At 36.9% G+C, this 16,151-nt stretch overlaps 4 protein-coding genes across 4 annotated transcripts; 1 reads left to right on the top strand and 3 right to left on the bottom strand.

Annotated features, from left to right (window-relative positions):
- On the bottom strand, positions 3,469-5,559 carry LOC104699929 (polygalacturonase-like). The gene is made up of 4 exons (XM_010415326.2): positions 5,079-5,559; positions 4,201-4,490; positions 3,811-4,039; positions 3,469-3,706 (listed from the first exon to the last, which is right to left on the bottom strand). The coding sequence occupies exons 1-4, from the start codon at positions 5,505-5,507 to the stop codon at positions 3,488-3,490; spliced, it is 1,167 nt and encodes a 388-aa protein (XP_010413628.1). The 5' UTR covers positions 5,508-5,559; the 3' UTR covers positions 3,469-3,487.
- LOC104699928 lies at positions 9,672-11,861 on the bottom strand. Its single transcript, XM_010415325.2, has 6 exons — positions 11,520-11,861; positions 10,797-11,003; positions 10,589-10,705; positions 10,348-10,497; positions 10,153-10,211; positions 9,672-10,016 (listed from the first exon to the last, which is right to left on the bottom strand). Exons 1-6 carry the CDS (start codon positions 11,736-11,738, stop codon positions 9,881-9,883), a joined length of 888 nt encoding a protein of 295 aa, XP_010413627.1. The 5' UTR covers positions 11,739-11,861; the 3' UTR covers positions 9,672-9,880.
- LOC104699927 (la-related protein 6B-like) lies at positions 12,011-14,507 on the bottom strand. Its single transcript, XM_010415324.2, has 9 exons — positions 14,068-14,507; positions 13,866-13,947; positions 13,591-13,685; positions 13,384-13,455; positions 13,152-13,231; positions 12,959-13,049; positions 12,726-12,794; positions 12,532-12,627; positions 12,011-12,445 (listed from the first exon to the last, which is right to left on the bottom strand). The coding sequence occupies exons 1-9, from the start codon at positions 14,395-14,397 to the stop codon at positions 12,164-12,166; spliced, it is 1,197 nt and encodes a 398-aa protein (XP_010413626.1). The 5' UTR covers positions 14,398-14,507; the 3' UTR covers positions 12,011-12,163.
- On the top strand, positions 15,327-16,009 carry LOC104699926. Its single transcript, XM_010415323.1, has one exon. It carries the CDS (start codon positions 15,405-15,407, stop codon positions 15,786-15,788), a length of 384 nt encoding a protein of 127 aa, XP_010413625.1. The 5' UTR covers positions 15,327-15,404; the 3' UTR covers positions 15,789-16,009.

Raw genomic sequence — 16,151 nt, 5'->3', positions numbered from 1 at the left:
AAAGTGAGCTCAATAAGGAGTATGTGCAGGAAGAGAAGTTTTGGCAGCAAAAGAGCAGATTCATCTGGTTGAATAATGGTGATAAGAACACTAAGTTTTTCCACGCAGCAACAAAAAACCGTCGAGCTCAGAACCGCATTTAGGTACTTGAGGATGAGGATGGGATTGAGTGGTTTGCGGAAGAAGACTTAGGCAGAGTAGCGGAAAGTTACTTCAAGATGCTATATACCTCTGAAGATGTTGGATATAGGCTCCAAGAGATGGAACAAGGCACAAACACTGTCTCTACCGAAATGAATGAAATGCTGTCAGCTGAAGTTTCCCTGGAGGAAGTGAAAGAAGCAGTGTTTGAGATCAATCCAAATAAGTGTGCTGGCCCTGATGGTCTTACAGGTTTTTTCTTTCAGCAGTTCTGGGAGAGAGTTGGAGAGGACATTACGGAGATGGTAAGAAGCTTCATGAGAACTGGAAGGTTGGAGGAAGGAATAAACAGAACAAACATCTGTTTGATTCCCAAAAAAATGAAGGCTTTAAAGCTCCAGGACTTTAGACCCATTAGCTTATGCAATGTGGTCTATAAGATTGTTAGTAAGCTGTTGGCATTGAGACTTAAACGGATCCTCCCCAATATTATCTCCGAGACACAAGCTGCATTTGTGAAAGGGCGGCTTATCTCAGATAATATTCTGATCGCACATGAGATGCTACATGCTCTCAGCTCCAGAAATATGTGTGCGGAGAACTTCATAGCCATTAAAACCGACATTTCCAAGGCCTATGACCGTGTGGAATGATCTTTCCTTGGAAACGCTATGACCTATTTGGGCTTCTCAGGGAGTTGGATCAGGTTGGTCATGGAGTGCGTGAAAACTGTAGAATATCAGGTGCTGATTAATGGTGTACCGTATGGGGATATTCAACCAACAAGAGGGCTGAGACAGGAGGACCCCCTATCTCCGTACCTCTTTGTGATCTGCACAGAAATGTTGGTGAGGATGCTAAACAAGGCGGAAGAGGAAGGAAAGATTACTGGGTTAAAGATTGCAACAGGGGCTCCATCTATCTCCCATTTACACTTTGCAAATGATAGCTTATTCTACTGTAGGAGGGAGGAGGAGGAGATAAATCAGATGGTTCGGATAATTGAGGAATATAGCCTGGCTTCGGGTCAGCGAGTAAACTATCAGAAATCCAGTATCTATTTTGGGAAGCTTATTCCTGAGGAAACTAGAGGAGAGATCAAGCATAAATTAGGAATAAGTAAAGAAGGAGGGGAAGGAATCTACCTGGGCTTACCAGAAGCTTTTAAAGGCTCCAAGGTCACCATACTAAGCTATCTGAAGGAAAGGTTGAATCAACGAGTTAATGGGTGGCAAACAATGTTTCTATCCCAAGGGGGAAAAGAAGTCCTTTTAAAAGCAGTGGTTATGGCTTTACCGACCTATACGATGACGTGTTTTAAACTTCCAGTAACTGTGTGTCATCAACTTGTCTCGGTTATGGCTGATTTTTGGTGGAAAAATAAGAAAGATTCCAGAGGAATGCATTGGCGAGCATGGGAAGAGCTGACCAGGCCAAAAGCAGAGGGGGGATAGAGTTTAGGGATATAGAGGCTTTTAATGATGCCCTGTTAGGGAAACAACTATGGCGGATCATAACCCAGAAGGAATCCCTTGTGGCAAGAGTTTTCAAAAGTCGTTACTTTAGAAAATCAGATCCTCTGACTGCTCCCCTGGGATATCGCCCTTCGTATGCTTGGAGAAGTCTCCAGGCAGCCCAAGAGCTGTTGAGGCAGGGAGCTAGGGCTGTGGTGGGAAATGGCAAGGAAATAAATATCTGGCAACATCAATGGCTCCAATCCAAACCGGCGAGAGGATTATCAAGAGTAAAGCAAATCCCACCTGAGTTTCAAAGTTCTGTCGCCCATTTAGTGACTGTGAAAGATCTCCTCGGCCCTGATGGGAGAGAGTGGAATAGGGATCTCCTATCCTTAGCTTTTGAGGACGAAGATAAGCAATGTATTGAGGAAATCAGACCAGGAGGATTCCAGACAAAGGATGGATATACTTGGGATTATACAAAGTCGGGACTATATAGTGTAAAATCTGGATATTGGGTTGTACTAAAGGTGATAAGGCAGAGAGGGCGAGCCCAAGTAGTGGCCCAGCCAAGCCTCGATGCGCTCTATCAACAGATATGGAAGCTGGAGGCACCACCAAAGATTCATCATTTCGTCTGGAAGTGCTTAAGCAATTGTCTCTCTGTGAATGGGAATCTGGCTTATCGCCATATTTCTAAGGAAGCTCTATGCATCCGATGCCCAAATTGTACAGAAACAGTGAACCACCTGTTTTTCCAATTCCCCTATGCTAGAGTGGTGTGGGCGGTATCTTCTGTCCCAGCCCCTCAAGGGGGCGAATGGTCTGATTCTCTCTATGCGAATATGGATTGGGTTTTAAATTATCAGAAGGAACAGAGAAGTCAGACTCCGCAACCGACTGTATCTCAATGGGTGTTTTGGAGATTATGGAAAAGTCGGAATGAGATGTGCTTTAACGGGAAAGACATTGGGGTGGAAAGACTGATCAAGTTAGTAGAGGAGGATGCTGAGGAGTGGAGGAGCAGAGAAGAGAACACAGGTAGATTAAGGCCTAACCCTTCGGCTCTATCACTGGAAGTTCGATGGAGACCACCACCGTTAGAGTGGGTCAAATGTAATATGGATGGAGCTTGGCCTAGGGAAGGTGATCGGAGTGGTGTTGGTTGGGTCCTAAGGGATCATCAAGGGTCGGTGTTATGGATGGGAGCTAGAGCATTACCAAGAACACGGAGCGTTTTGGAAGTTGAAACTGAAGCCCTCCGGTGGGCGATGGTATCGGTTGCGCGGTTCCAATATAAGAAGGTGATCTTTGAATCAGATTCCCAAGACCTTATTTCAGCGATTAATGGCGATGAAAGGAGACCCCCAATAGCACCATTATTAGAAAATATAAAGTGTCCATGCCGCCAGTTTGAGGAAGTAACTTTCAAGTTTATAAAACGAGGAGGGAATGCGGTTGCAGACAGGATAGCTCAGGAGACTACCTCTTTTCAGAGAGATGAGATCCGACTTTATTCTAATGCACCGCGTTGGCTAGAGTATCTAGTGGAAACAGAACTTGTATCACATAACATTGGTGAATAATAAAGTTGTTGTTGAGTTAAAAAAAAAAAAAAAAGAATGGTTGTGGCCGTTGTGGGATCAGTTGGTTACAACCTATGCTGGCTGGACATGAGATAGATCGCATGTACTAAATGTCTAAATAGACCATAATTTCATGTATTTCAAATCTTCCAACCATAAACATACACGAATAAAGCCGTATTACATATTAAAAAAAAAAAAAAAAGACGACATCACTTACATTTTCACAACTAAGACAAATTAAAATAAGAAAATATATATATATATATATATATATATATATATATATATAATATGTTTAGGTCATAGACAACTGTTGGGGCGTTGAAACCCAGCCTCACTCCCTCCGGCATGACTACAGTCAGCTATAGCCGGTTTATTCCGGTACGTCAACTTCACATCTTGAATTCGGATTCCGGTACACGGCTTCTTAGAGCTACAGTCAAATTTCACTCCTACTTCCGTCGCCGATGTCCCGTGTATATCCAAGAACGTTACGTCGCTAATTTTTACCCCAGATACCTGATCATATATATTATAAACCAATTCATATTCAGGTTAACAATGTTCGTTTTCAAATTTAATGTTTTAATTTAATTTGAAGAAAGAAAAAAAGTTTATTGAACCTGGTTAGGACAATTTTCGTTGCCGGGGCAATAGTTTTGGTCAATGACGATTGGGTTTTGTACGTTATTCATAACACAATGTTGGAAACGGATGTTCTTAGCAAATCCATTACTGGGCCTGGCCCATGACTTTATTCTCACCCCGTTCTCTGTTCCGGTAAACGTCGCCGTTTTCACTGTCACGTTCTGTACACCTGCCTCCACACTTTCTTTTCCCAAACTCCCAATGCTGCGCGCATTATATAAAGTTACCAAATTACCAAATAAAGGTTAGAACTGAATTTTAAAAACACGAATGAAAGGTTTAAACCATATCAAACCTCTCTATAATGTGTAACACTCTAGTAATGTTCACCAATGGAATTAAATAATTAGTAACAAACTGATTACCTGATCCCATGGCCAGGACCACAAGCGACGTTTTCGATCCAGAGTCCGTTAGTGCCTGGACCAATGGAGACACAATCATCGCCGGTGGAAATTTTAGAGTTGAGGATGGACACGGTTGATGATGACTGCACGTGGATGCCGTCAGTATTTGGACTGTTTCCGTCAGCCGAAACTTTGACTCTGTCGAGCTTTACGTTACGGCAGCCGTTGATCACGACGTGAAACATCTGACTGTTGAGTGACGTCAGCCCGGAGACCAACACGTTGATTGAGTTCTGAATCCCTATGCTCTGTTTGCAATTTAATTTGTTGCTCACGTGTCAATTACATTTTATCCAAATATAATAGTGTATATATATACACTATTAAATTAACACCCTATAAGAAGTCAACCAAACATAACATATTTTTGCATTTGCTACGCATGGATGAAACTTGTAATTCATGTTAGCGGAAAAGTAGAGAAACAAAATTACGGGAAATGCATAATTTTGGATCGTGCTATAGCGAAATTGGCGGAACTTAAAAAAAACGGCGTATATATACATTCAATTTTAAAATCTATTTTACTTAAGAAAATGCTTTTCAATGGTTTCAAGTTTCAACAATTTCAAGTTTGGAACAGAAGCAAATATATGTAAGAAAAAATTGACACTTTTAAGTTTTTAGATTTGCCCTTAAAATTTTATGTCGAAGATAAACTTTTTCCCTTTTGAAACAAAACTTTTCAACAATTTTACTCATTTTGTTGATCACAATTTGTATAAAATTGTTCGTTTTGTAGGTTGACACAACGTAATTATAAACGCTATACAGTAAAAGCATAATTCACAAATATTAACAAGAAAAAGGCGTTAAAATGGTAATTAAGCTCTTACCGTAGCGCCACTAGGGCAACTCTTGCCGGATTTCTTGCAAGACCATAGAGAAGTTCCTTGAGCGTCAAGAACTCCGCCGTAGACAGAGAGGCCGTCGAGATGTTGGAAGAAAATCCAATAGTTTTTACCACCAATGACTCGATAATCCGATGGAGCCACAAGTGTACCTTGTATACGGACCGTGACGGACTTGCGTTTACACTTGGCACCGTCAAAAACAATGCTTCTTAATAAAAACCGTCCTTTAGGTACCAATATGGTGACCGGCTTGACCGAGGCGCAGGCTTTCGCCCACACGGCGGTTAAGGCCTTTGTGGAGTCGGTTTTGCCGTCGGGTTTGGCTCCATAAGAGAGGATATTGTAGGTTTGAGCTGAGGACGATGAGATCGATAGGAGAAATAGAAGAATTATGATAAGCGAAGAAGGCATTGTTTAAACTTAAAGAGAGAGAGAGAGAGATGGAGAAGTTGATTAATAGTGGTGGTGGGTGTGTGGGAATTTGAAACGGTTTAGTGGAGGGTATATATAGTATTTGCGTATTTATGAAAGGGATTATTATTATTTTTGTAGAGTAATATTTTTCTATTTATCAAATAAACGAAACCTTAGATCTGAAGGAGAAAGTTTGATATGAAAATTGATTTTCTTGAATAGTTAATTTATTCGAGTGGTTTGTCAAGCGATGATTGGCAACATATTTTGTTTTGTCAAAATTTCAGAATATTGCAAGTTGTAGACTCTTTGATTTTTTAGAAGTTGGTGTCTGTTGTAGGTTATTATCATGATCTCTACTCTAGTATGCTGAAAAAATCAGGCTGTTTTTAGGTATATGCTTTTATCGTGATTCGTGAGTAAATGCATGATCATTTATAAGATGTTATATTTCATATAGCTAGTAACTAATGATGAAATTCAAGTAATATGATACACAAGAATTAGTATCTGTTAGACACTTTCTCATATAATAATTTTGTAAAGTGCATTTTGTAAAGTAGGCACTTTACAAAATATATTTATAGTATAGGCAATTTTATCTCTCTTCTCTAAGGGCATCATTTTAGGGAACAGTTTTGGGTGTTCTTAGAGTAAAAATATTATGAAAATAATGTAAGATCATTAGTTTAAATCTTTTGTTAAGAAGTTAGTTATTGGGAGAACATGTTTAAGATCATAAGATTTAATAATATAATATTCTTAAACATATGAATATTATAAAAACTTAGAAATTAACATTTAAATTCATACTTATATAAAATTCAAAATACAATACCAAATTTTTATGAAACAAAACAACATTGTAAATAAAATTTAAAAAAAAACAAACAAACATATTACTTAATTAATTAAAGCACACAAACATTTTATTTAATTAATACATAGTTTAATGTCCAAATTTATTCCATATATTCTCTATCAAATCCTCCTTTGATTTGTGATGTGCTTGTCTATCACGAATTATTGTATGGCCATCACCTAAACCCTCAAGATTTGAAGACATATTTACTGAAAACGATGACTTATTTAACCTTGTGCAAACATAAATATCCCACAAAAAAGTATTTGTACAATCATACTTTTTTTTTCTTTCTTTTTCTTTTTTCCTCTTTAACTTTTTAACTTGATTTTGTTATTAATTTATACAAAATAATTATAGAAATTCCTCAAAATACCATAATTTAAGTTTTTATTAAGATACATCATTTTAATTATTTTTCCAAAAAACCACATAAGTTTTATTTTCCAAAAATATCAAAAACACAAAAAATAGTTTTTATAGATTTCTAATTTATTTTGTTAGGTTTGGGTTTACACTTTTAAATTTAGAGTATAGTCTTTAGGGGTAGGGTTTAGTGTTTAAGATTTAATGGTTAGTTTCTAATATTAATCTATACTTTGATATTAATCTTAAAAATACCAAATTTTAAGTTTTTTTCCAAAAATAACACAAACACAAAAGTATTAATTATTTTTTCCAAAAAATCACATAAGTTTTATTTTCCAAAAATACCACAAACACAAAAAAAATTGTTTTTAAGGATGTAGAATTTATTTTGTTAGGTTTGGGTTGACAATTTTAAATTTAGGTTATAGTTTTTAGGGGTATGATTAGTTTTTATGATTTAATGGTTAGTTTCTAATATTAATCTACACATTGATATTAATCTTTAAAATATCAAGCTTTAAGTTTTATTTCCAAAAAATCATAAAAGATTTATTTTCCAAAAATAACACAAACACAGGAAAATGATTTTTAAGATTGTAGAATTTTATTTAATATTTATTTATCCTAGATCACACACCAAACCAAGAGAGTACACTAAACTCAGTTGGTACACCTCAACCCAAATAGTACACTAAACTCATATGGTACACCAAACCTAGATAGTATACTAGACCAAGATGGTACACAAGATTCATATGGTACACCAGACTCATATGGTAGACTAGACTCTGATGGTACACCAGAACCAGATGGTACACTAGACCCAGATGGTACACCAGACATAGATGGTATACTAAACTCATATGGTACACCAGATTCAGATGGTACACCACACACTTATGGTACACTATACCAAGATAGTAAACCAAAACCAGATGATACACCAGACATAGATGATATATTAGACTCATATGATACACCAGATTCAGATGATACACCAGACCCATATGGTACACCAAACCCAGATGATACATCAGACTCAGATAGTACACTAGACGCATATTGTACACTAAACCTAGATTGTAAAGTATAACCAAATGGTACAAAAAACACCTATGGTGCCCCAAACCAAATGGTACACCAAACCCTGATTGTAGTCTAAACCCATATTGTACACTTAATTCAGATGATACACCAAACCAAATTGGTACACCAAAATAACATTATTCGACACATTACAATATTTTTTAAAATATTTTTTTTAGGTTTGATTTCTCTATATTACACTTAATGTATAATTTTGAAAGGTAGAGTTTTGGTATCTAGAGTTTAGGATTTAAAAATTATTTGGTGTTATTTGAGAGAATTTTCTTAATTTAAGTGGACCATAAAACATTAGTTTTTTTATCCAATACTTCAAAATCGGGTCCCACATTTTTTTTGTCATATTACATCTCTCATCTATTTTAAAACTGGTACCACAAATAAAACTCTAATTTTATGACACATGGTCATGGATATATCGATATTTTTATTTTTATTTTTGTCTTATACTCTCAAACTTTCTATCTCACAAAAATAAAAAAGTGTCTATTCTTCAAATTTCTAACAAAAAGCTGCCTATTTTTTTAATTACTTTTCAAAAAGTGTCTAATACATTAATGGACTCTTATTCAAATGTGTACGTAAGTTTTGTGTTCCAGTTCTTACGATTTTTAGAGTAGAACTCAAACGTGTTCCTACATTAAAATCATCTATGTTGTATTCTGATAATAAATAACTGAAGAAAAAAAGCAAGTGGAAATGGTCAGGGACAGTGCATGTTGATGGCAGGGAGCATAAGATCAAAGCATGTGACGACTCAAATTGGTAGTAACCGATTTAGCTTTAATTATCAATAAAACGTTTACACGATCCCAATTATTTAAAAAAGCAGGGCAAGGAATTTACGGATCCATGCATATATTAAAATAAATTAAGCAATTAAAGAATGCAATAATGTACGGGTCATACGGAACCAAACATGAGTGGGAAACGTGACAAGTGGAGAAGAAAACGGAGAAGCAATTGGCCAATAACAACATATAGCAAAGTATGTATTATGAGGGGGTGATGATATCTCACATCCACATGCATGACCAAACAATTCAGAAAAAAAATGTGATGTTTTGTCAATCAAAACACATTTATTGCCGCATGCCGTGTAATTAGGATCACGAAATGTAATTTAAAATATCGAACTAAAGTGTTGATGAACTTAAACCATAAGAAGAAGCATGTCCTTGTTCTGTTGAGTTCCTGTTTCTCCTTTCATTCAATATTCCAAATATATCTCCATCTTCGTTAGGCGTGTTCACAACATAACCCTTAAGTTAATATGTAGTTGGCTAAAAATAAAAATAATCGGTGGCCTAAGGATAGGTAGAGAGGCCTTTTAAGTTAATTTTAGTTCGCTATATATAAACCATTGGCCTACCACTCCGTAGAGAGACTAGAGAGACCTACATTGTAAAGGGATAAGATGAAATTAATATTTGGGAAACTTGTATAGCCAAACAAATTTAAACCTAGTATCTTTTTCACGATCGAATGATATAGGATACAAACAATTTCGTTTAAAAAATTTAACAAAAAAAAAAACAATTTCGTCTAAAAACAAAAACAATTTTTACTTAATACAGTATTGACCAAAACAAAAACAATTGTTAGGAATTAAACAGTCTATTATTATGTTTTTGTGTTGTTATTGTGTTAGTATTAGAGAGACCTATGTGTATTTTTTGGTTTAGCTCCAATTAGAAATGCGCTTCTTACGGCTAGAAATATGCCAAACAAGCGCAGTCCACAAAAGATGACTAATCTTCACCGTCCAACTCCATCACATACATTCGTTTCTGATCACGTTATGATGGATAAGCCAATCTTACGAAACTTTAACCACAAACTATCATTAAAATGATTGAGAGATCCTACAAAACCAATCGAAATTTTAGAATGTATGACAAAGAATAGGTTGTGTATATGTGTAGATGAGGAATCCTAATATACAATTGGAGCTTGTCTTTCTCCGAATCTATTTTCAAAGAAGAAGATGAACAAAAACAGTAAGAAGACAGAAGACGTGGGAAACTGAAATCAATCAATCGAGGTAGAAGAGAGTAACAATCTTCCGGAGATTTTTGGCTTCTTGACATGTTTCCATGAGAAGCTTACTGTCATGAAACGCAAAGCAGATGATTTGTTGCACTTGTGATATGATGTCCATGTTACAAAGCCTGCAATCCAACAATTTTCAAGTTAACTTACTTAGAGATACGTCTCAGAAAAATTATTCTACAATGTTTCACTATATCGTAATGCCATCTTCTTCACGGTTTTGCTACTGTATGTATGAGTTAGTTAGTGACAAACCTGCTGGCTTCTAGTAATGGTAAATGGTCGTTGTGAGGCTTTTCTATCACGTTTTGTACCTGTTTTGTAGACATAACAAAGGAGACTCAGTTGTACTATAGCATAACCAAGAATGGATGAGATCCAGATTAATAGCAGACAGATGTTAATATTTAGAGTGTTGAAGGAAACAGAATTGTGAAACTAGTCTCTTACTTTTGACAGTAGTTCCTGGCTCTCAGGGGGTTGTTTTTTCAGACTTTGAGGTAAGATAACTGTGAGAAGCTCTGGTCGCTCTGCTCTAAGTGCACCTCTTATAACAGCTGCATTGGTTCCAGATGCACCTGAAGTGTATATATGGTTTTTCTGCAAGATAAAATCATAGGGGAAGAGGGGTTATAAGATGTGGTGGGCCAAATATATGATTCAGAAGTTGTAGCCAGGCCAATGGTCTTACAGTTATAACCATAGCATAGCTAAGAATCTGAATGAGCTCTTGATGCATGAAACCCATATTTCTTGTTCCAAAGAAGCCAATTGATCTAGGTCCTTGTTGCTGTATAGCCAACAGCTCCTGCAAATTTTCACATAATGGTTACAACCTAAAAGGCTCAAAAACATTTGATTTTCCATGGTATTTGTCTACGAAAATTATGCTAACTTACTTGTATATAATCCACATCAGGGGCTGGTTGTAGCTCTGACACAGTAACTGAACCAGGTCCTTCAACGATAGCCTGAGCCTGAGTTGGAATCCTGAGTCCGGTAGTGGTGGTGTCTTCATCAGAATCAAACCTACATGTCACATTGTCCTCTTTGCTAATCCAAATATCTTCTACGTCCTCTTGATCTCTCGTGTGTTCAGGAAAGCACTATATATATATATATATATATACCAGCACAACATAGAAACAGAGCCCCTGGGAGTAAATTATAAGTGAAAAACCAAATGCAATAGCTGATTTAAGAAACAAAGACCATGACACAGAGAGATTGGGAATTTGGGATGTTGTGAGCATAAAGTTTGAAACAAAGAAGTTGGTAAACCATAACTTCTGCGCTCATTAAATCTTCTGTTCCAAGAAAACTAAAACTTAACAACAACATTCAAAATGGCTTCATCATGAAACAAGTGATAGAATCTGATAGCACCAATAAAAACGGACCACAGAGTTCTTAATTGCAGATGGTAGGTTCAGGCGTTAATCTTATTCAATGCCAATGAACTCTTATAGAGAATTGCAAATCAACAATGAATTGGCACCACAGTGGTACTATGGAACTCAACCTCTCTCTATACTAATGAGTAAAAAAAACAAGTCACCAACATATTGATGAGGCGAATCAATCACGAATCAAAAGGCCGTAAGAGAGAATCAGAAAATTACCATGGGAATAGAGGAGGGAGAGGAGGATCTGAATCGGCGTCGTCTAACAGAGAGAAGCGGAGAAGAAGAAGAAGAATGAGATTGGGAAGAACACGAAGTAGAGGAAGAGGAACGACAGCGATAGAAATTAGGGTTTTCGGATCGGAACGGAGAAGGTAGCGATGCTGTTGTTGCTGTTGTAAGAGGTAACAAAAGCTTCAAAGGTAGAGCCGAACTCATCTCCACCAACCAAGTAAACGTACGACGATTCAGTTCTCTTGGATGATGATTTTACAAAGAAAGAGCAATCAAAGATTCCTTTATAAGTTTTGATTATCTCAGGTGAAGAAATCTAACTAACAAGGTGAACAGTGAAGAAGAGATGATTGACATATTTTACCAAATTAATTTCCGGTTTAGCTTTGAGATGCTCTTTGGTTCAGTTAATTGACCGCACATTGGATTATTCAAACTAGCTAATGGTCCGTTTATGAAAGATAGAAGAAAGCAAATGTGGCAAAACTTTTCTAACTCCATCTAATAATTCCAAGTAACAAAATTTTTGTTTTTCTTTTATGGAGTAAAATATCTAGTAAGATCCATCTCTCTCTTGTGGATCTTTGAAGTTAACCCTTTCCCTTCATTATATACCAACCAGCTCCGGTTCACTGAGGATGAACAATTACCGGTTTTCCCCGCCCCAAAGAGAATCCCCTTGTGCCATCTGGCATTCGTGGTCCTCGTGGTGGCTGTTGCTTCCCCATGCTCACTTGATGATCTGTGTTGTTGTGCATTTGATTGTTTGAAGGATGATGATTCCCACGCCCATTATGGTAATTCTGGTTCTGCTTTGAATTTTCGTTTTGGTTTTGCTGACTTCTTCCTCGTCCTTGTCCACCTCGGTTATGCCCTCTTCTCTTCTTGTCTCCTTGTTCCTCCTCCTCTCCCTGTTCATGTGAAAATATAAAGCTGAGAATATCAGCAGAAGAAAAGCTTAACCCAAAGTTTCAAGTGCTTTTGTCTGTCTACTTACATGACCATCTCTTTCTCCTCCACAATCTTCATACTTTTTATCATCATCATCTTCCTTTCTTCCTCCTTCTTGAAGAACATGTTTTGGCTCTTTCGTCTATAGATGACCAAACACAACAAAAAGCGATTGGAACTCTGAGGCTGGCGAGAATACTAATAAGTGCTGTTTCAATCTCTAAACAATGTTAAATGTACCTGATCCTGCAGCATCAACCTCACCCTAAGACCACTCCTCCAGTTTCTTTCTTCATTTAATTCAGCAACCTGCACAATAACATTAGCCTACAAGTTATCACATTGTCAAAAGGCGTGGACCTATTTATACAAAACAAAGTAAAGAAACATCAATTTTGCATGACAGCAGCACAAACTGCAGCAGCTTCCCCTATTTTCAAAACCAAAAACAACATAGCGAGCGTCTAAGTCACCTTGTTACTGAAATCAGTGTTAGCTGATCTAGCTGCTGATGGAAAACCATTGCCAGAGTTTTGTGGCTGGCAGGTCCGAATGTGCTTCACACTGACATATAAATGATCAAATTTCAGAGACTCTGCAAAAATCGCAGCTGGTCTAGGAAAAACAAGAAGTCATTCTTCGGTTTATAACATAGATTAGCAGTATCTTCCAACAGCTGAGAAAATCTTCATGAGATTATGGTAGCAATGATCCGCAGGTAGATTTCCGGCAATCACTATTCGGGACTAAATATGTTAAGTTGTTATTACAAAGCAAGTACATAATCAAAGTTTCTCATAGTTAGAAGCTACAAATGTGAAGTAATGGAAATGTCATAGAGTGATTGAAGGAAGCTGGTACTACATATATAATAAACAGAATGAATGAAGTGAACTACCTGTAACTCTTCAAGAGCAATTTTGGTAATGGGATATATGCGTCTCACTTTCTGTCCATCTTCACTAACAACCTGAAAAGTGAGTTAAAAGTTAAACCTGAGTTCTTAACGCTTAAAAGATGTTATTTATCAGACAAATTTGGATTGAGCAGCCAAGAAGAAACAGTGAACAAATGAAATAAAATTAATAGCATAAGGGATACCCACAAACTTTGAGGAGTATTGTAGCACTGAGGCAAGCTGGGAGTCACTGTTGATGAATGATTTAATTTTGTTGAAAGATGCAACTACATGTACAGGCACTGAAAATAGCAACACCAAAAACTAAGTTTCTGAGAGATAAGTTCCAGAATGAAACATCATTGTTGAATTAGAACACACCAAGATTGACCAATCAAAAGCACAATGGATCGAGAGAAATAAAAAAAAACTTTAAAAGGGTTTCAAAATCGACGAGTTAGCAATAGACATCTACTCCTTACCATATCCTTGAGGGTCCTTGCTGATAAATCTCATCAGAAGATCTGTTGTGGCCAAGTTCAAGTCACCGAAATAGTATTCTACCTGACATTAAAACATCGGAGCAAAGCAGAGATTTTTTTTTTTTTTTAATCTAGGATACTTGATGAGCAGTTATGGTCAAAAAAACGGGATAAGAAAGGGGTAAAGATTGAAGCTTTTTACCTGTTTAACTATCTTCTGGACTGTATCCTCAGGTAAACCACTCTTAGGATCAATGGAAACAGAAGCTCCAGTTTCGGGTTGCTCCTTCTTCTTACGGTCTCTACGCCGCTCGTGAGGTCCAGTAAACAGAGGCGGAGAAGGGTAGTGGAGGTACATATGAGGAGGCGGAGGTGGGATCATCATCCTCGGTCGAGCAGGAACGAACTCCGGAGCACTAGCGTTGAGGCGACTTGAGAGCGGAGGAGCTGGGGAATGAGACAGATCATCGGATTGAGGAGGAGGAGGAGGAGGAGAAGGAGTAGAGGAATCTAGGGTTTGTTGATCAGCCATTGTTGGTGATGAAAGATTACAGTGGGACAAATTAGGGTTTAGCGAGTGAAGGATTTAGCAATCAAAGAGATTAGCGGGAAAGAGCAAAGACACTCTTCTTTTTTTTTTTTTTGGGAGAGTGATTCTCTCATTTCGCGTTTCGCATATTTATATGCCTCCATGTTTTTTTGTTTTTTTTTTTCTTCTAATGATTCGTTTTATTATTCCACCAATGTCAATCCTGTTTTACAAGTTTAATTTTGGTAATCAGTAGTAGATAGATCTATGAATAGTCTCTACGTACAGTATCTAAAAGTAATTAGCATAATTTTAAATAAAAAGTCTCAAATCTTGCAACTCTTTCATTATTTGATTTTCTAGATTAGAGAACAGTAATTTAAGAATCAATTATATTGACTACTTACTTGATGACTTCTTCTTGGCCGAATGACTATTGTTCTCAGCCGTCATAATGCTATAATAAGGTTTGTTATTTTTTTTTAAATGGAAAATTTAATATGAAATCTTGCAAACTATTAAATTAGTCACAAATAGTTCTTAATCTATGTATGTGGTTTTAAATAGAAAAATCAAAGGAGAAAATAACACTAAAAACAGTGAAATCCCATAAAAATATAAATTCAACAAATATACTTTAGTTATAGACTTTATATAGTTAACAGAAAATAAAAGAAATTTGAGAAACCATTGTTTTTTTTTTTTTTGTCAACAACCATTTGTAAAGTATAAAAAGGGAAAAGAAAGATAGACAAATAAAAATTGATGGAGGGTATGTATTGAGTAATTTACCAAACCACTACCCAACCCAATAAACCTTCCGAGTCCCCAACCTCCACACACACAACACATATAAAACCCCTTCCTTCCTCTCTTCTTCTTGTTTTGCCTTTTTACTATTGTTCTTTCTTCAACAATCATACATATATACACACACACAGGCACACACAAAAAAAACATAACAACAGAAAGAAAGAAACGAGAGAGCAACAAAAAGAAGAAAGGAACCAATGGATGGTTTGATTCCAATGGCGTTTAAGGCTATGAAGAAAAACATGACTCGCCGGCGTTACGAGTGTCTCTCTTCCTCAACCGGCACGACTAAAGATTCCTACGACGACTACGACCATTTCCCTTTCGCCGCTAAACCTGATCACTCCGTTGTATCTCGACCTTCGTCGTCTTTTGACCATATAGAGATGAATAACGTTGGTGTTCAACAAAGTCGTCACCGCCGTGGTTGGTCGGTCGGAGATTTCTCTTCGATGTCTTGTCGGGAAGGAAGAAGATCTGGCGCAGACGGTGGCGGAGATATCGGTTGTTCTCCGTCACGGCGAGGACAGCTTGTGAGGAATAGAAGCCATAGATTGTTCTCTTGTGTCTCAGGTGAATAATTTATCCATCCAAAGAATTAAATAAAACAAAAAAAAAGGTTTATTTGCATGATCTTGTTTTGTGTCATGATGGGTGAAAGTCTGAAGTCGTCGGGGGAAAGAATGTAAATTTTGTACTTCGGGGTGATATTCCGATATTGATGTGTAAAGTTTTGGGGTTTAGTTTCACATTTACATTAATTTGTGGCTCTATACCGAAAAAAACGAAGAAAACTTTAGCAGTGCGTTATCAAAATATAATATTTTTACTATGTTTCCAAAAGTCTTCACCTAATAGTGTACAGTTGACGATGCGCTGTACACGGTGTTAGTTTGAGACTTGCGTAAAGAACGTGTTCACTAACGAAATATAAATCTTTTTTT

This window comes from Camelina sativa, chromosome 7 (genome assembly GCF_000633955.1).
Source record: "Camelina sativa cultivar DH55 chromosome 7, Cs, whole genome shotgun sequence".
In the NCBI taxonomy this organism is placed as follows: domain Eukaryota; kingdom Viridiplantae; phylum Streptophyta; class Magnoliopsida; order Brassicales; family Brassicaceae; genus Camelina; species Camelina sativa.
Note: the sequence above shows the minus strand (reverse complement) of the source record. Positions and strands in the feature narration are given on the sequence as shown.